The sequence below is a fragment of the Hydractinia symbiolongicarpus genome, chromosome 15 (genome assembly GCF_029227915.1).
Source record: "Hydractinia symbiolongicarpus strain clone_291-10 chromosome 15, HSymV2.1, whole genome shotgun sequence".
NCBI lineage: Eukaryota > Metazoa > Cnidaria > Hydrozoa > Anthoathecata > Hydractiniidae > Hydractinia > Hydractinia symbiolongicarpus.
The window spans coordinates 8,696,591-8,717,922 of record NC_079889.1 but is presented as its reverse complement, the minus strand read 5'-3'; the positions used below and the strand labels follow the sequence as shown (position 1 = coordinate 8,717,922).

The window sequence follows — 21,332 nt, the reverse complement described above, 5'->3', positions numbered from 1 at the left end:
TTGACTTGCCTTAGGAACTGTCTTCCCACTGTTGTAGCTAGCATTACATAACAAATTGCGTCCAACATAAGCCCAATATAAAACGCAACACCAAATACATATACTAAGGTATCAATATCGGGCACAACTTTTATCGTCATCAAAAAATATACGACATCCACAAGAACTACTGTCACAGTGAACGTAAGGATCAGTAAGGAAGGCAACAGTAATCTAGCAGATCTCGGTTTCGATTTCTGCGTAGTGTTATCTATACTTATTCCTGACTGCTCAATATCTCTCGTACTACTTCGAGTTATTGTGGTTCCAGATGGCATGATTCTTGAACGAGAACGAAGTTTATGAATAATATAACTGTACGTAACAACGGCCACAGCAAGAAAGATGGAATCAATAACAGGAGAGAAGTATAGGATGTATGAGGTGGAGATCAGTGCGTATGCGGTATTTCTCGCAATATGAAAGTACAACAAACATGCCATTGTAGCAAGTGTCAATGATAACCATGTGGCGCCAACGAGGTAGCCTGTTTTTTTCGATGACCAATATAGTGGATATTTAATGTTTAAGTAAATTTCCGCTAATCTGTCCAAGGTTAAAAATATCATGAAAACGTAATATGTCACTGAATATGTGTAAAATAGTATATAAAAGATTTGAAAGAACACGTCCTCTGTACCTTTATAAGCTCGAATTACTGTTCGTATCAGCGAAACCAGACACATTATCATTTCGCTAACGCTTAAATTTAAAATGTATATTCTTTGACTACCATTAATGTTTGCGCTTTTTGTGTATAGTAAAAAGAATCCAACAGAATGTAACAATAATGGTAAAATTCGGCATATCCATAAAATCACCCAGATAGCTTCCATCTTTACAAGCAACACGTTGTTTTAGTCAGGGCGACGTCTTGTTTTTATAAAATGAAAGAATCTTACATTAGGAGTTCCGTACTATATAACAACGTGAGATCTTTGAACTTCTTTACTTTGCTGTTATCTATAAAATAAAATTTAATAATTTAATGTTTAATTTCACTTCCTTTTTATATAAATTAAATTACCATCTCAGTGAAAAGTCAGTACGCGAAATTTATATATGAATTATACGCTTACAAACAATTGTTTGATTCAATAAAAAGAATTTACGTATACTGCTAATAAAAAGTGAAAACAAAAATCTAAAGAAAACTGAATGTGCGTTGTAGTGTATACTTTAAATACATTGTTTCCTTAATAATATTTATACGTTAATTAAAAAAAATTTGGCAATACCACTTTCATGTGCCCAAATTTTTCTGTAAATTTTCTAAAGAATTTTCACGCAGATGTTCATGGTCATAAAAACATGATATCTTCCCACAAATACATAATCACAATTATGAGAAGTTGAAATATTTTTATGAACGCAACGCAAAGATAACAAAGTGTATAATTTTTTGACAACATATTTTCATGGTTTTATTGGACAAGATGTGATAAAAGGCAAAACATCTGTTACAAATAAAACATAAAAAAAGGCTCGTCAAACAAATTCATATCTTACAAAAGAAGAATTTTGTTTGTGTTTCCCATATTTTTATAAGAAGACAACTCCAAAAACTTAACTACTTCAAAACTTCGTAAACAGGACAAGGCGAAAGGCTCTCCTGGATGTCGGTTTAAATCGTAATTTAAATTGTAATAGTTTTTTCCTTTAATATACATTATATATACTTCCATTTGCACGTTTTTCGGTCACTTTATAGGGTCAGATAGGCGTTGATAGGGTCACATCAGAGTCCTTAAAGGCCTAAAATATGAGAGAAACTGACAATGCTGACGTCATCAATAATAAGGCATAAGTCCAGTCAACGTACTTAACATAGTATAGAAAGAGAATATACCTGTGGAAACGAACGTTTCTACTTTGTCTCATTCTATTTTGTAGAAGACTGAATTTCATTAAAACATCTAGCCTGAGATTTATCTTAAAATTAGGAACACCTTTTAACAGAACACGTACAAGACAAGAGAACGTGGTGATAACAGGAATACAATATACTTTAGTGTAAAGCAGCGTTTAATTTTCTTACACCTTTAGGTGGTAGTGTTTTAAAGGCTCTTTTGGAAACGAAAAGTTTTTTGATGGTGCGCCGTCTATTCATTTTTGAGCAAAACGCGCTTTTTTGCTTTTACAGGTCCACACCTCCACACTTGCTTGTAAGTTTGGCTTAGTTTCTCTGTCATTTTAATCTTATTGCACATGTGTTGGTTGTTGGTTGTTATATATACACTGGTTACTTGATGTGGACTTTCATGTATGTATCTTAGTTTTTCAACTATGGGTTTATATTGATTTCATGTCATTTTGGAGCTAAACACATTTTTATTGCATCATTTTATCATATTTTAACAAAGTTACATCATTTTTGGCCAGCAATTGAAAATGGGCATTCTTTAATTTTTGGACTAGTTGGTTACCAAATAAAAAAATATAGCACTTCTCGTTTCAAAGTCTCTTTTATTAAAAGTTGTCAACAACAAAACAGCACAAAATATAAACAATACAACTCAAAAAGAATCAAAAAACAAATGTAGTGATGATTGTAACATCTTTCTTAATTAATTTTATGAATTAATTCGAAACAAGTTTCTTATTTCAGTAATAGACATAGAATGTAGTAGTAAAAGTTTCCTAATTTTTGAAGATTCTACATGTAGGTTTCTTATGAACATGTTTCTTATAAAAAAACGTGTATTGGTAAAAATGTGATTCATTCTGTGGTCAGGTCCTAGTTAACGAAAAATATTATAAAAGAAATTCAGGCTGGGCATCATCTTTTTTCTGGAATAAAATTAACACCAATCAACGAATATATTTTTATACCAGCTTAAATGTATGGAAGAATTTTATTTTAAAATAATTGAACAGTATTTAAGTAAAGATTTGACTCACCAATCTGGTTAATCTCTAGGTGTTTAAACACGTTCGAATCATGGACACAGGTTTTACATGTGTTGATTGCAGACCTTATTCATAAGATAACCTGTTAAAGCAGTACTGGAACATCTTCCTAAAATTTCCAAAAAAACTAGACATTACAAGCTACAGTGTATAATTGACTGTTCGGAAGTTGATGATTTGTTTGTTTGTGCTTTGTGATTCAACCGACTAAAGCTTTATCTTAATTTACAAAAAAGCGGTACAAGGCGGCATAAAATTTCTTTTGTAAAAAAAAATAACTAAGGTAGTTACTGTAACTAAAAAAATACTTTAAGACATTAACTTCTGAATCTGTTAGGATTTGAAGCTGGAGCTCTTATGTGCCTTCATAAGGAACACGTCATTAGACCACTGGAGTGTATGTACCTATAACAATAACCGTTGTAATAAGATAGAGTTGTCTCAAAGCCAGCCACATTGAAAATAAATGAAGGTCTTAGAGTTCCTTTGGGTTGAAATATTAGGTAGCTATAAATGCAAGGGTAGGTAACAACTGACCATATCCTTTCATGTTCCATAAGCCAACCACAATTCAAATGACATGGGCCAGGAACAAAAGAATTTCCTAGTTTTTCTTGATATTCGTGCTGTAGATCGCTTTAACTTCCTGAGAAGATTTTATTGGCTTGATATTATTTTCAAAAGCAGCAAAAACACGAGCAACTAATTCTATTTCCCTTCCAGAAACTTTCAATGGAAAGTAAGAACTTTTTTTAATTAGTCTACATTCATTCCATAGACATGATCCTAATCAATGATACTTACTAATAGCTATAGCGACCATAACCAAACATAAATAACCCGAAAATTTTCAACTGCAAAAGTTTGTTACAACGCTAAAATTTAATCAGACTACTTTTCAAAGTTACGGCAAACGTTACCCAAATTAGTGTATTGATACATGATTTTTGTTCGTCACGTTAGTGTGACTAAATAGACTTATTTTTGACGACGACATTAGTTAATATCCCAAATAAATAATTAAGTATAAAAGACTATAAAGGAATAAATTCAAATTCCTTCCTACCAGTTCATAACAGATTTTTGCGTCTCGTTTGCCATCGCTAATGCTGCAAAAATCTTGGATAAGAAATCACCGGTAGATGCAACCTTTGACGTTAAAAAAATGCAAAACCATTCACCAGTTCGTCTAGAATAATGATGATTTCACTTTTCAGAAGGAATAAAATGATACAGAATACTTGACCTATGCTATAGGAATTACCAAAACTAGGCAGAGTGAATTGCATAAAAAGAACAGAATGTTTACACCGAAAATGCTTGAAATGAAATTCCCCGTTGCCCAATTCTGTTGTTCAAATTTTATCTATCGAAGCCTTCGTTAAAATTTATTATTATTAATCATGTTGAAATATTTGGTTTAAGACTACGCCTCTCGGCATAAAAACAGTGAACAATCTGCTGAAAATAAGATAATTGACTCCCAAAGCAAACAACAAACCACTTCAGCCAGAAAACCATTGTTGAAAATATTAGAAACATCCTGCATATCAAACTCTGCAATATTATCAATAACTAGTCACTGTCAGCGGAAACTACCAAGCTATATCTTTCGCCATCGATTAACATCAGCCTGTTCCACATGAAGAAGTTGCAATTTTTGATCTAAAATCTTACGATGATTCACGCCTAAAAAACCCAATCTTTATTTTTATTCCAGATCTCTCCACTGCTTCAATTTTTAACCAAAATTGCACCGTTAATGTTCTTATCAAATTTAATACCATGCAGCAGTCCGTCGCCAAAAAACTCATAAGAGTTACTTATTTAAATGAATCATCTTAAAAACAGCAAAAATGTCAATTTTAAGTTACGAACATTCTCACACTTCTCACACCAATAAATGTCTCTATCACCAATAACAGTCGCAGTTAAAATTTAATAACATTAAGAATAAAAGTCACAAAATTCCTTACACGCACATTTTAATAATCAAATTTTTATTAATAACTGAAATACTGTTAAATACTAATATCAATGCAATGCAGGTGCTATAATGAACGTAAATATGATCTGTAATCACGTATGTGTATGTCGAAACAGCAGTTGCCCAGAGGGAGTCGGACAAAACGCCTGTACGAAGATGTCAGCGCTGGATAAAACAAGATAAAGATATTCAAATTAACCCAAGTGGCAGGACAATAAATGTCGATATAAAACTATTGATTACAAAAGAAGATATTGAGAAGGCGATAGCATCAGTACAAAAATCTTGCCAAATTTTTGATGTTCAAAAACTTAACTGTTCCGAAGTGTAAAAAATCGAAGAAGGCAGTGTAAAAAATGGTAGAAGAGGGCTGGGAGCTAGGAGGTTTGTACTTATTCCCACTGACAAGTAAATATCTTCTTCTCGGATTTGGTACAACGACCGAAGAACCTCAAAAAGGTAAACAGTAATAATCACAGAATAGAAAAAGTTGTAGTGTAAGTATAATTCAATAAAGTGTGTGTACGATTTAAAAAAACAATATTTTTAATGTGCTGTGAAATTATGCCATTTTTAAATAACGGAATTGCCTACTATACGAGCTTAAATTTTTGCAACCATTAATTTTTGCGGATAAATTTTTGAGAATACAACCTTAAAATAGACATTTTTTAAGGAACAAATTTTTGCCAATCACTCATGCTGGCAAAAAGTGCGAGACCTGTTTATGTGTTTCAAGGTTAATGGGTTTTGAAGGTTTTTTGGGCGAAATATGTGAAAGAAAACAAAGAAATCATCAATAAGAATTACTGTACTCTTTAATCAAATTTTTTTATTTATATTCATCAATGCTATTAAATATGTCGAAGATGCTGTTAATTTGTTCTCCGCCTTCAGTTGGTCTAGTTAACTGTTCGATTATCATACGGCTGTTTGACGATATCATTATTAAAAAAGAGATTGGCAACCAATTGAGGGTAAAACTTTAGACTGTGTTCCCGAAAAGGATAAACCTTTTGACTTTTTTGAAATACCTGCTTGACCGTGGAGCAAGGTTATTGCAAATAATGCATCATGAAACCACTGTGTATAACTTCTAGTACAGGGAGGGTGGCAAGCTTAAATTTACATTGCTCCAACTTTCATATCTTCAAAAAACTATATGGAATCGAATAAAGTGGTAACATTATCGACGGACGGAGAAGTAATCAAACTTTTCACATTATTTAGTTAAAAACATGAAGCAAAGTCTCGATCAAAGTAAAACGAAAAGTCAAAAATACCAAATGGAACAACACAAAAACAAGAGCTTCTTGCGTCATTAAAGTAAGTGATAAAAGCAATTAAAACCTTTTGATTCACAGTTCTGTAGCATTGAAATATAAACATTATACAAGGCTGTTTTTTGTGATATATTTTGGAAAAAAATTGAAAATATTGCGTAATAAGTTTTTGCGATTGGGGCGAATTTTAGACATTTTTGTGGAACAAATTTTCGCGAATTTCGACTAAATTGCAAAAATTAGTTTCGCAAAAATTAATGATTGCAGAAATTCGTGCCCTTAAGGTAATTTCTAGTTACCTAAGATCGTCAAAAAGTTACATATTTATTATTATAACAAAAAATTGTTTGCTTGTCACTTCCACAATAATTCTGCATAAAAGTTTTTTTGTTTTTTTATTTGTTTTTTGTTCTCTTCCTTCTAACTTTTCTCGAAGGCGCCATTGTCCAAAGATGCTAAGACTTTTTCCATTCCAGCTTCTTCCGCTTTCTCCTTTTCATGCTTTTTTTGAGATCGTTGCCACTTGAAAAAGTCCCATAATTCCGTTCGAAATCCTTTTCTTGTACATGTGCACACCAAAAGTAAAATGGAAACAAACAAAACAAAAGCAGGAACAGCAGTTACAATAACAAATATCCAAAAGCTGATTGGTGTACCCCGTTCTAAACAAGCAAAGGTTTTCACTGCTTTAACGCTCCGGTAATTTAATGAATGAAGATAAAAGCACAGCTATTGTCAGCGTTTCGAAATTAAATATTTTAAAAATGTTCAAGACATTTAGTTTTTAGCCAAGACTATTTTAAATGACATTTTCGTGGGAGAAAGCATATTTGTGGGCGTAGCCCTTCTGCACCTTTTACCCAACAGTCTGTTTATTCTACAAAAATATGGTCCCATCTGATCAAAAGCACATTTTAAACTGTAACAAAACCAAAGTACTTCGTTGCAAATAGAAAATTTAGACGTCACATTAGTTCCAAATAAGAAACCTCGTGTTTATTTATATCTTTAATACACCCATTGACTTTTAAACAAAATATTGCCTACTTGTGAAATAATTAGTCCTAATAACAAATATTTTAATGGTTAAAAACGAAAATAGTAAACTTGTTTTGGTTAGTATAAAAAAGAAAAGTAATAAAGTCGAATATAAATAAACACGCTCCAAACCTGGCACAATGATTTCATCCTTTGTAAAAAACTCCACAGACATATTAGTCAATGGCAATTCATAACCACACAGTTTGAAAGTGTTTGAGAAGGTGTCGATAAACTCAGATGTCCAGTAGGTGAAATCAATGGTCATATTGAAATCAATAGTGTCGTTATTTCTAAAGTGATAAAAAAGTAAACTAATTTTAATAATTCACCATCTGACAAACTTTTTGAGAGGGAAGTCTTCACACTGACACAACCCTATTTTTATTGTTTTACTTGGCTAATGCTAATTTTATGGGAGAGCTTTACTCAAAATTGTTTGCAAGTTTGAACCTTAACCCTATTCGGTCCGGGGTTTTTCGATCATACTATGACCGGGGGGGGGGGGGGGCGGATTCCGCCCCCCACCTTAATAACTTTTCATAGGATTGTTCAAATGGAATCAAACTTGGCACAGTTATAGTACGTCATAATAAATTATTAAATTTTTGCTTGCGTCAGCACATGTTCTGTGACGTCATCAGAAGCTTGAAAATTGTTGAAAATGCCACTATCTGCTTAAAATTTATATACTTTTGTTCTAGAGCCAATTTTTACATTCTGTTTGCAGTTTCTGAAAGCTAAATAAAAGTCATTTAACATATCTTTCGGTTTTTACAAGGATCGGATAAAAAATTGCCAAAAGTTGCCCGAAAATCCGCTTTTTTCCGATTTTTGGTTAAAATCCGACAAAATTGGGAAATCGGATTAGTCACGTGTCCACATTATTTAAAATGATTCTTCTTGATGAAACAAAGTTATGTTGCAAGTTTCAAGTTCTAAGGATAATCTTAACAGAAGTTATTACATTTTCCCCATTATGAAGATTTCATAGAGATTTTTAGGGGTAGTTTCGAGTAATGGCTAATATCAAAGCCTCAGAAAGGTATGGGACCTAAATATTTAGCATGCAGGTGTCTAAGAGATAAATATTGAAAATCAGTAAGTATCATAGCCATATCACAAAGCAATCAGGAGTTATTAAAAAAAACCGTAAGGGGGGGGGGCGGAATCCGCCCCCCTGACCGAATAGGGTTGAAATTCCAATAAAATGAAATGAAAACACAGTGTGGAAAAAAGGAATAAGATTAAACTTTGTTTACGGACCTGTAACTAATATCTAGACAAACAATTGTAGCTTCTCAACAACATACATTAGATACAAACAACCGGAAAATTGAGTGAGAATTTGAAGATTCGACATGTATCCTATGAAATTGCACTTACTTTCCAAGGACAATCTTGATCACATTTCCTTTTGCATTGGTTAAGAAAAAGTTCTAAAAAAGTGAAGTATACTGAGCTACAAAATATGAAATAAAGTAAGAACTACATAAAAATACACTGGCTGAACGAAATGATAAAATTAAGCACAAAAACAATAAATAGAAGGATCTTTTCTTCAAAATAGGGTCTTTTTTTCAATATCAGCCAGTCAAGGCTTATGTGCAGCATGTTTCATAACTAATCGTTTTTGCGGTAACGGCGATGATTCCGTGAACTTGCTGCGCGTAATAGCTAAGGTTTTCTTCAAAACCAATAAGCTAAAAAATATTGCCGTCAAAAAAGTCAAAATATAAGTTGACAATCTCTGGCATCTCTATAATAATAGCCATCGTCTATCTGTCTCTGCGCGGACCCCCCGCTGAGTTAGAAAATGATGTTACGGAAACACGAATATCAAATGCGGTATATTTTTATCCACTTTGTTGCGACGGGTAAATATAAAGGACGGGCGACTCCGTGGATTTTTCCACGGGCAACGAATAGTCTATATAATAATACAGAGACTGTGTCTGTTTGTAACAGGCAAAGTGGATATGCTTATTTTCCTTTGATGTAGCCGAAAAAGTTATGTCTCAAATGTTAAAATTTCTGACGTTACGGCGCGACGTCAATAACACTTCTTTAACGTCTATGTCCTATATTAAATTAATGAAACCATTATAGTGCACCTAAAACTTTGAGGCCAAATAACTTGGAAACGAGGTAGTGACGTCAATGATTTTTCACCGCGTGGGTAACTAGGGCCCACTTGGGACCAATTTGGGTAAGTTTCCCAAACCTGGGTCGCCGAATCTGTTTCGGAACGGACGGGTTAATGACGTCATCAAAAAACCTTTAAACCCTAATATCTCTGCATCCGTTTGTCACAAGTACAAGATCCTATACATTTTCTTGATCAGCGTTTCAAGATCTATACGATGAAGGCAACAGACATACACTTTTTTGAAAATTATTTTTTGTGTTCTTACAGGCCTCTGCTGACGTCAGTAAAATTTAAATGATGGTTGTTTTTCTCTGTTATCCTGCCTAAGTGGATTTTTCTACGGGCCTTATTGACTAGTAGTCAATAAATCACAAAAAATACATCTTCAAAGGGGTCCCCAAACCGCAATGTGTTTTTTCAAAATAACAATTTTTTTAAAATAAACATAAAAACAACAACATATAACCAATTACAATCATGCCGTTGCACAGCTTTTTCGGCGACCTAGCGGGGCTACTTTTTAAGAACTCACTTTTGTCCAAAACCATGTTTTACTCTCACGGAGACACCAACCCTCCATCCTTAAACAATGTTTCTTCCAACTTCGGCTAGTTAAAGTCATCTCCCAAAAAATGAAGCCAAAACACTTCAGATCAATTGAACAGGGAATCCGTAATATTCTACGTGGTTAATGTTGATAGTCTCAGTAGTAAAAATAAAATAAAAAAGCGCACTTTATTGTTCTTTTACCTGAAAACCGGGCAATAAAATGTTTATACGACAGTTGATATAATTACTTGAAAAGGGAATGTGAAAGCTAGCCACAACAAAACATACTTGTAGCTACTTAAAAAATTACCTGGTTATATTTAGGGTCCGTACAGTTCTTAATATTTGAACCAAATTTTCGGTGGCATTTGTAATACCTGGGATATTCGTCATATAACTCCGTCTATGAATAAGAATATATGTGGTAAGTCAACGAACCAACGAACGAACAAACAAACAAGCGAACGAACGAACAAACGGGTCATTTATTACATTAACTTGATATTGATCCCATGTGATATCTTCGACTGGAGAGAAATCTTCTAGACAACGTTTCTTGAAATCGTTGGAATTAACATTGTTGCGCCACATGCTAATGTAATGCTTCACTTGATCTACAAATTTAATGCGGCAACGCCCTTCACTGTCACTTTCTATCGAAGGCTGTATGATGCTGCCTTGGTAGGTGCTTGTAGAGTTGCACCATCTTTGTGCTAAAAGTTAAAAAAACAGTTTCAAATAAATGAAACAGTTTCAACATAAAACATTTAACGTGAATTTTGCAGATAAAAAGACTCTGCGCAACTGTTTATTGAAACGCACCGTTGCGGGAATATAAATGCAAATATTTTTTATGTCCAAATTTGTAGGATACTGGTTGCGGAGAACTTGTAATACTATAAGATTCCTTCACTTATGCAGAACAAAGTGTCTATAGCCGATTTAAATAGCTATAGAAGGTTTTTTATATGTGTCCTTCTCTTTGGGTATTAAAACTACTAAATTTGCTTGCAAAAATAAAATCTTCAATGGTGAAAACGTTTTACATTGCCAGGACAAAGATCGGCCAAATTGTCATTTATAAGTGTTACAGCAGATATGACAAGGTAACAAAGATGGCTGTCTCATTTTTATGTGAATTTACGTTTTTACGTGCTGACGTGAGCAAAAATACGAAAAATGGCTATATATTGATTGTCGCGCACTTTTTCACGACAGATGTAAGTACTCAAGTGTAATTGTTACTTACACAAGGAGACCTTTAACTTGTTTTTGAGTGAATGTACATACCTACTTGCCATCAGATATCACACTATACACCTTGAAAATGTAGTTATTAATTATTAATTGCAACAGTAGCGCTGGGATAACGGTGTGATTTCTTAGTGCGCATGCAACGTAATTTTATTGCATCAAGCATATTGTTGTCGCGCCACATATGTAGTAAAATGAATGCAACAATATTTAAAATCTCTGTAGGAGGAAAAATTATGTCGATCCGTTGATATTTCTATTAGAACAGCTGTCTAGATATATATTATACAGACCATAACAGTCACAACACAGTATAAAATGCCTTTTACAAATTCAATGGATGAAAAAGAGAAAAAAGAGAGTTGTTGACTTAAATTAAATCACCGTGAAAAACGTTGAAAATGCTATACATTGACAAAAAGTATGTAATTTTTTTCCACGAACTTAGGATTTAATAAAGACGTTCAAAGTCTTGTTAAAAAATGATAAAAAAATATTCTACTCGTGTTTCTCTCTCCCAGTATAGCTGTTCTTTTTGGTTTTGTCTGTTTGTTTGTTTCTTTACATTTAGCGTGAAATTCTGCCCTCTTGATTGGTTAGTTAGCAAGGTGCACGATGCGCCAAGATGCAACATTTTATTATTTCTGCTGCATGGCGCATGCAACACTAACCTCTTCCCAGGGTTTTTTACCTTTTTAACATCGGGGCCGGCGACGAAGAAAACCATGGTCAGGCTGGTGAGCTTTCTAAGCGGTGGACTTACATCCGACATAGATAATTTATTTAGGTTGTTTTTAAAGCTTTCTAAAATACATGACACTGGCATTTAGCAGGATAAGAAAAGACATTAAGCTAGCTAGCTATTTTGCTAACATGCATACAGGTAGGTAATAAGCCATTACAAAGTAAAATTAAATCTTATTTTCGATATCCAAAAGTGTAGTTTTAGTCAGACCAGCTAAATGCATCTTCCAATTTTAAACAACCGATGTGACTGCTTAACAACAAATTTTGTTGGTCTGCCATGTATAGCTAGCTAGTAGTTATGCAAAATTTAGCCGCACACGAATGAAAAACTCGATGATATTACAAATTCACAAATCATACACTGATAATATGAAGTAGCAAACAGATTTATTAAAAAGAGAGAAAGTCGTTCAGGAATATTCGAATCTTTCCCATAGATCATTATTATAAATATCACTGAATCTTTTAAGGGGGCTGGCAGCACATTTTAAAATTTCTAGTGTGCTTATCATTTTTTATACTATTGTAGTCGTGTAATGTAAATGTGTATCTCTTTCTACCTTTTGGTTCCTGATGGAAATTTTTATCTAAATTTTTATGCCAGTTAAACAATGCAGCTTTTCTAAATTACTAAAATATCGAAACATTCATCGTGATTTTTAACATTGAACTATGAGATTGTTGACGTCTTGAAGGGCATTATCCGCAATGGGGACGCCTCCAGTAGCCACTATACAACGAGAAGTTTATATATGTAATTTTTTCATGCGAAACGAAATTAATTTTATTTCGTGCATCAATGTTTTCACTTGATTTTGCTGCATTGCTTGAAAAAAAGCAATCCACCCAGCGTGCTTTCTATTTTCAACATAAGAATTTAAAAATCGACACAAAAATAAAGTCTACTCACAAACGTAAAAATACTCCGTTACTGGACATTTTAAATTTGGATCTTCCAAGTCAGCAATGGTAAAGAAGGTGATGTTAAAGAGACCATTTTCTTCAAAAGTCTGAACAATGTCTGAGTAATTTGCACCTTCCATTTTGTGCCAAGTCGTGTCGAATATAATTCTGGCTGAGTGTGTATCTGAACTATAAAAAAAAAACGAATTTAAATGATCTTTCTACTAAGACAGAGCGTGTAACTATCCCGTTGGTTGTGACGCTTTTTATCACTTATAATTTTTCAAAACTCCATCCTTGCTGACGATGTGTAACTTAGGGTCAATTTGGTAAATCAATAACGCGAGAAAAGACATTTCCTTTTTTTGTTCTCTTTATTTATTTTCATCCAGTTATTATGTAATACATGCCGTATTACTTAGATCTCTTTTTCTGCAGATCCTAGTACAACTCTACTTTGCTGCTATCAAGATCCTATGTATTATGCAAACAACTATTTTAAATTATTTTTTGTATCATTTTGCTATTAACGCCATTTAGTGCTGCAATGAAAAGTGAAGCTGGTAAATCTCTTAAAAAAAATTGTGTCTTCACTTAAAAATCTTTATGACAGCGTTATTCATTCAAGTTGAATCATACTGCTGTTTATAGATAACAGAGAGGAACACAAAATTGTACTCGCAGAGTTGGACTTCCTAATATTATGATTTTCGTAAGTTTTAATACAAAACATGGGAATTGTAATCTATTTTACACCCGTCTTCTGTTTAGACAATAATAACTAATGTGGCTTCCTAGAAGCCCTAGATATGGACGGGGACTGGTACACTTGCACCAACAATCATTGCAACTCCTTGCTTATCCGTTATTCCCAGACTTGCTATATGCCTAAATTTCTGCTTTGAAAGCTTTCTTTTTAAAAATTAATGATACAAAAGCTACTGACGCTCTTTTATTTTCTATTTTACTCTTACTAGTTTCAAAAATCTCTTTATTCGTGTATTACAGGTAACAATCGCCTTTGTGTTAGATAAACATATTTATATCGATTAGTCTATGAAGAATTAACTTACTCTCGACTTAATTGTAGCATGAGAATTAACTTACGTACTTGTATGGTTGTGTAACTGCAAATCTTGTAATGTTAGGATTTGAAAATAATATCTTAAAATATTTTCCTTCGACAGAAGTGTCCACATCTTGAAAGGATTGTTCGTTATGATAGCACGCCCTTCCTGTTTTTCTTGACAATGCATCACTAGCTGCAGCTGTTGTAAATGAACGATGCTGAAACATAGCTTTGATAGGAATACTTGCATTTCTCCATGTTGTTGCATCAATCGGTGTATGTTCTTTCCAATATCGTATAGGGTTTTTCTCAAATGCAAAGGCGAGGTTAAAAATAAATGTTGTGCTTATCCAGTAGATCAGTAACTAAAAAAAAATGTGTCAATAATAAAAAACAAAACACATAACTGAAAAAAATCAGTTTGGGAGAAAAAAGTTGTTTGTTTTTTATACATACAAAACGTACACGAGTATGAGGTTGCAAAAACTATTAATAACCAAAAAGTTAGATTGACCACTAACAAACATTGAAACTTACCTTTCCCGCTAACTTCACCATTTTAGCAATTGCTAAGCATTTCCAATGAAATTTTGAAAATTAAGAAAGTGATTCACGTTTTAAAGATAAAAATTTATCTAAATTATTTTTCATATTCGTTTCCATGCACAACCCGATTGAAGTACAAAATAAAAAATTATGAATAAAGAATTATGTTACATAATATTCAAGTAAAACTATTCAAGCATTTAAGAAGCCATTGAAATAAAATTTTAATAATGAAAGTATTTGTTTTTGACCATCAATTCGCCATGTCATTTATCATTTAAGGGACTTCGTGGTCATAACAAGGTCAAAGTACACTTAGGATGAACTCATGAAGTAAACACGCTTGAGACAGATGCGAAAAACTGACACATTGATGTCTATCTAAGTACGCACTGGCGCATGATTTCTTTGCAATTTTGAATTGTTTATCATGCACTAAAAAACCTCTTTTAAATTATATCTGTGCTTCATATTGTTTACCCGTATAGTGTTCACAAGCTATTTGGCCTATTTTCCAATTTGGACTTTTTAACCACATGTAAATTTTTAGAATTTACGCTAGTTAAATTTTGAAAGTTCGTTCATCTTCAAATGATGCATATAGGATTTTATCAATGATGTGTCTTATTATACAACCTATTTAAAGATGAGAAACTCTTTCTTGGTTGTTTATAATATCAGCAATTTTAAATATCTACAATTCAAGACATAATAATTTTGCAAAAGGTTGTTTTGGCCACTACTCTGCAGCCGATGCTGCAAAAGTTGTAGTCTTTGGCAGACGTGTAGGTCGAGTAACCGACGTGAAAAATACCCTTGGTACACTTTTCCGAAGGTCTGCAATACAGACCGACCCACTGTGTTACTTGCATAAGAACAGACTTCTAGATTGCTTGTGGCCAATGTGAAAAATCCGTCCTCTTTTGCAATAATGTGATTGTTTGAGAAGATGTTTTCTGCTGAAATTTAGGCAATCCATCGAAAAAAAAAGTTTGAAAAACATGGAAATCAGATAAAAACGCGAAACATAACTTCTCAGACATTTCTGGACATAATATTTTTTAGCGAAAGGCCGTTTTTAGCAATTTCTCAAAATAACCAATCAGCATCACTTGACCAGCACCCTTCATCCGGTATGTAACGCGAGCATCCGACGTCAAAAATACCCTAGGCGCACTTTCCAAAAAGTCCGCATTATGGAACAATACGCATTATGGAACAATTATTCAAATCGCTTACATACTTTTATGTAAGTGTAGAAAAAGAAGAATGTATATAGTGGCTTATCAATGGCTTATTTTAATACATAAGTTAATTTATTCGGCAATGCTTTCATTCGAATTTAAGTAGAATTTCAAAAAAAATTGGACGTGTTTGCTAGTCATTTTTAAATGAAAATCTAACTAAAATTCATACGTAATTCAAGCATAGGTTTTGGTTGACTTTTAAGTTAAAGCTAAAAATGTAGCTCGCAAAAGGTAGAGTCTGTTCAACTTTATCTCAATCTTTCCAGCGTATACAAAAGTGCGGTGTCAGCGAAATTATTCTGATAATGCGCATGCGTGGGTCAAAAGTCACGGTGCTTTTTACGAGTGAAAGTTAAATACTTCTGGCCTTAAGATGCAAAGTTTTACGTCCACTGTGAACAATGACAAGTAAACTTGGACAGGTTCCGTGTGTGTGTTTCTTACAATTGAAAATTTATCCTTCTTTGCAACAATTTATGTTCGTGGAACAATTTATTCTCTTCGATTTCCATAACATATTTAAACTAATGTAAAATATTAGTTAGAACGAGAAAAAAAGTTATTTTGCTTTCATCGCCATTTTTTTCTACATTTTTTGGCTAATTCTAGGCCATACTCATTATTATTACCGCTATTAGCCTTGCTATATCATTATAACAAACCGCTACACAAACAAGTCACAATAGTGGCACGACGCATGTTTGAACTAAGAGGGTAAAAAAAAGTGAAGGAGAACAAACTTTCAAGCGCCGCGTGTTATTTTTGACTTAAAATTCGATTTACTTTGTTTAATTATATCAGAACTTGAATGTGGGTTTTGTAAACAAGTCTGTTGAATATACGATGCAGCATGAGAGATAATGAACAGGTGGCGCCTTTTTCTAATTTGTCTTGTATACCTTTTGATCGCCAAAGTATTAGCAGGAAAGACGAGCTTGTTATCACATGTGAAATCTATGATTTTTGCTATAAGTTGGACCAACTTTTTATCTGTACTAATTTAAGATAACATTAAGTTATTTATTGGTATTTTTATTTGTATAGTTTTATTTTAGGTCTTTTTACTGTGTTACGATGTGGTTTTTCAATTTTTAAATTATGGCCATAGATTTTTCAAGTTGTGTGTCTTGCTAACAGGCCGATTATATATCTGCCATGGAATAACACGTGCTTTGAAACCTAGCCAGCATGAGTTCTATGTTACATCTATTATCAGGATGGTAAATTTTTTTTATTATCTTAAATTTTGAAATTTTGCAAGGATGAATTTTCTAAAACCTTTTGCGCTATATTGTATACGGTCCTTCTTCACCAAACGTTACAGAAAATGTCAAAAAAACGGTTTGTAAACCCTGAATTAAAGACAATTAATTCTGATATATACCATAACCAAATCTCGGTACAGATTACGGGAAATAACAAAGCACGGTCTCTTTGTTACATGGTGTATCTGTAACGAATGACGCAATGGCACAAAATGTACAGAACACTTCGATAACATACACATAGGCAAGCAATGTACACATAAAATTTGGTATAGATACATTAATGATTATACCAGCATTTATTAGTTAATACTTAGTAAAATGGGTTAAGTTTGAGTATTACTTTTTTTCGCTATAGCTAGCTAGAACAAGTGTGAAAAACAAGGCTGAGAATTTTCTTTAAATCGCATCACAGTTTTGTAGTCCGCCATATAAATAGCTACACATATTTGAGAACACTTGCAGGAATTTTCATTGTTCATCACGTATGGGTAATATGGAAGATTTCCTTATAAAAGAACGTTGGAAAGAATTTCATGAGGATTACTTTCGCATTATCTAAAAATCAAAATGTTCAACATAAACTTTTGCGATTTTGTGACTTATAATTTTTTAAATTTCTCGCAGAGAAATTTTTAAGTTTAAAGTCAATGTCCTCCATAGTGCGTAAATTTTCGTTCTTACCCTAATATCATTAAGCTATGTCCCTGCAGCCATTTTGGTGTCAGCGGGATGAAAAACATGCTTTTTGTTACAAGTAAATGTCATATAACTTCAGTAAAAATTGAAACAATAATAACTTAAGTTAGTATTATACGTTTCGAGACCAGTTTGATGAAATAAATCTAAAAAAATTTTCACTACTATCATAGTTCCTGAGTTCCTGAATTTAGCCTTCTGCAAATTTAGTTGTTTAGCATTTTTCATCTTAATAAGTTCCTGTGGATATAAAAAATATAGCGTGTAGTGCAAGTAAAGGGGTTGCAGATCCAGGTGGACACAAAAGTAACTTTCTCACAAGTTTGATTATACGGCATAAAATTTGTATTTAATATTTCGCACTGTGCTTTAAAAGCACATCCCCACTTTCTCTGGGCTAGGTAAAATATTTGGTCCTAAACCTAAGACACATTTTATCTGTCTGAATCCTTAGAATCATTTTTAATGTTTTCTGTAGTTGCATCTTGTCCAAATTGTCCAAAATAGTCAATGGGCGTTTCCTAGAATGTAACAATAGGTTTTGTCACAAGTCCTATAAAGGTTGGTTTATGAAACATATATTACATCTTTAATGATGTATTTCTATAAGCGCTCCACTAGATTTGTGACACATTATATACCAAGTGCCCTACGCGTGACACAGTTTACCCTCTACTAAATCTTATACTGGATGACACTTCAGGTTTTCCAGCTATAATGGAATATCACTTCTTAATATAGTGTTAAAAAAAAAATAAGTCATAAAAGAAAACTGAAAATCTTCAATAATTAATTTATAAAAAGTAGGTTCATGTTCGATAAAAGAAACCTGAACATTTGCAAAAATTTATTTCTAAAAAATAGGTTTCTGTTTGTTGTGACAACATATTTAACTAACCTACAATGTCTTGCATTCTTTGCTAGCTATATACTTAAGTCTTGATTGTTCACTGTTATGGGAAGATAGTAAAAGAAAACACACAAAGGTCTAAAATAGCTAGCTAGCTACCTCTACTCAATTGACAGAATACTTTAAAAAGTGCCTCCGGAGTGCTGGCATGGTACTAGGTAGCTCAAAATCACAAAATAAATATTGTACAGGTGTGTCCATCCGTCATCATCAGACACTAGAAAGGGGTTTCTGTTTTTTTTAATTTTTATTTTGAGGTCTTATAAATCCAATTAATTAAATTTTTCTAAACTTCCTCTTCTTTCACTTGCGTAGTGCAAGTGGAAGAAGAGGAAGGCATTTCTTTGCATTTCCTCAGTTCCAAGTCATGATTCCTTCCAACAGCGATGTTTAACTGTGTCGCTTTCACAAGTTTCAGCACTAGCCAATACGACAGACAACATCGATGAACCCTGGGTAATTTTAAAAACATATGGTTCTGCCTTATAATTTTTAAATTTTTGCTGTTGGAATCAGCATATTTTAGCCCTCGAGTCCTAAAAATTTTCTTTAAAAAAAATCAGTTCTTTAAGCAACTTGCATAATGTCTTTACCCATAAAATCTTACACAAAATTTTAAATTTCATACATTAAAAGTAACAGCTTGTATGCCTCAAAATCTAATTGGACCAAAAATTTTTTTTCATTTTGCATGTGGTCCTTTTTTATTAAAGTCACATTATAAATAAAAAAACAAACAGTTTAAGTCATAATGTTAAGACAACCACAATCAATCTACAGTTTCCAAGAAGTAATTCTAAATCAACCAAAATCAGTTATTTTGGTAATTTTGCATACAGTCCTTCCTTACAAAAAGCCTACACAAAGAACGTATTAAATTTAAATTGAGAATGTCAGTCATTTCGGTATGTCGCCCACAGTCCTATCCGGTAAAAGTTTATGCAACATATAGAAAAACACAGCTTGCTGGTGGTACCAACTTAATCTTATCCTGTGAATCTTTCTTGTTGTTGCTAGTTTTTATGACGGGTGTCTATCTTGAATTATTTTATGCGGATTATTCTAATTGTAAACTTCTTATTTACGTTCGGTGGGTTCAACCCTATTCAGGTTGGTGTCTGAGTGACCCGGTGAAAGGTTGGGGGGAGGGGAGGGGGGGCAAAAATGCCCTACCCTTATATTTTCTGATCTACTTGCTTATTTTGAAAAATATTCGGCCCAAATGTTAACCGACATAAAATAAATGAAGTAGCGGAAAATTTTTAGTTTTGGTCGCGTAATAAATTGCTGACGTCTGCAAAATTTTTACTATGAGAATTTCAAAACAGTTTCTATATATTACTTAGCACGTTTGTGTTTCAATGTTATTTACGCCAACACTTATGTAATAGGATGCCTATTGTGTCAAAACTGTTAGTTAGGCCAAAAATGTAGTGCGAAACGGATAAAAAGTGATTTACCGCAAAAAAACGGGCATAAATTACGCCAACATGGCCAAAAATAATATGTGAGGGCGTAATAAAGGCGTAAAAACCACAAAAATAATATTAATATAATATATTGATCACATATCGTAAACTGCGCTTAATATTTTGAAAAAATAATTATATTTAATTTTTGCATAAGGGATTTTAGAAATATGGGCGTATCTGGCCATCTAAGGGCGCAATTTTTTTCTTTTTTTTGCTAAATCAACTTTATATAGATAGAAACCCAGCTACTAAAAATTTCAAGTAAAATAAGCCAGGCAAACAAAAGTTACAAGTAAAAAACGAAAGGAAAGGACATTTTTACTAAGTAATCAATTGAAATTAGTCCCGTGGGAGAATTAGGAAACGATCTTATTGATTTCCGCCAGCGAAGGCGGAATCTTTAATATCGCCTGGGAAGATAGAGAGAGAGATAGATAGAGACAGCCCTGAGCCTGGACGCCTAAAACTTATCCAGGCTAAAGCTGAAATCCTCGTTTTGACAGATTTTTTTCTGAGAACGAGGCTAAAATGAGTTTTAAGCCAATAAGAATCCTAACAGTGCAACAAATTGTTTTATTATCCAATGAACATTACTTTATTTTAAAGTTTATAATCGAAAGTTAAAGCTTGTGCAGTGTAGCATAATGAAGATCGTCTTATAAGGCGCCATTTTTGATATTATATAATTACGTCATTTCCTTCTGTACTACAATTTTGTAAGCACGTAGACTAAAGCTTTATTCAGCAAAACTAATTAATTATCAATGAATTTTAATTTAAAGAGGAAATGTTGAGGCTGGATATTTTTGGTGAAAGATAATGTATTATAGCTATAAAATCGTGACATGTATGTCACGATTTATATCTTTTTTCAGATTATTGCTAATGGCGGAAATCTTTAAGCCGCAGGGCTTCTTGTTCCCATTCAATCCGGTTTCTGGTTCAGACGCTTTTGAAACTACAAAATTGAAAATGAAGAAATCACATTCATAGTTTCCACATCCCTAACATTTCTAGATACAAAATCGGAAATAGTATTTTTCCCAGTTATATATAGCAACGTAGTTTCCATCATTAAATCAAGTATACCAAAACATAAATCTCGCATTTTATTTAAAGTGTAGAAACACGCTAATAGCTTTTTGTCAACTGTGGCATACTTTTCCTCTGTATCAGATAAAATTCTACCTTCCAAAAAACACAGGTGTGATCCGGATGACCTGAAATATTCGGGTTATTTAAATACTCCTTAATCAAACGAATCC

At 33.1% G+C, this 21,332-nt stretch overlaps 1 protein-coding gene across 1 annotated transcript; it reads right to left on the bottom strand.

Annotated features, from left to right (window-relative positions):
* Nucleotides 1-5,729: 5,729 nt before the first annotated feature.
* Nucleotides 5,730-14,617, bottom strand: LOC130628518 (uncharacterized). Its single transcript, XM_057441453.1, has 8 exons — nucleotides 14,466-14,617; nucleotides 13,971-14,293; nucleotides 12,867-13,048; nucleotides 10,448-10,668; nucleotides 10,266-10,358; nucleotides 8,644-8,696; nucleotides 7,390-7,550; nucleotides 5,730-6,881 (listed from the first exon to the last, which is right to left on the bottom strand). The coding sequence occupies exons 1-8, from the start codon at nucleotides 14,484-14,486 to the stop codon at nucleotides 6,640-6,642; spliced, it is 1,296 nt and encodes a 431-aa protein (XP_057297436.1). The 5' UTR covers nucleotides 14,487-14,617; the 3' UTR covers nucleotides 5,730-6,639.
* Nucleotides 14,618-21,332: the final 6,715 nt, after the last annotated feature.

Excerpts from the sequence above, each read along its gene's own strand:
- LOC130628518 (XM_057441453.1), bottom strand. The coding sequence starts at position 14,486 with ATGGTGAAGTTAGCGGGAAAG. Across the intron at positions 13,049-13,970 it reads GCAGTTACACAACCATACAA|TTCAGATACACACTCAGCCA; the intron begins GTACGTAAGTTA and ends TTTTTTTTATAG. Across the intron at positions 6,882-7,389 it reads GGATGAAATCATTGTGCCAG|AACGGGGTACACCAATCAGC; the intron begins GTTTGGAGCGTG and ends TTGCTTGTTTAG.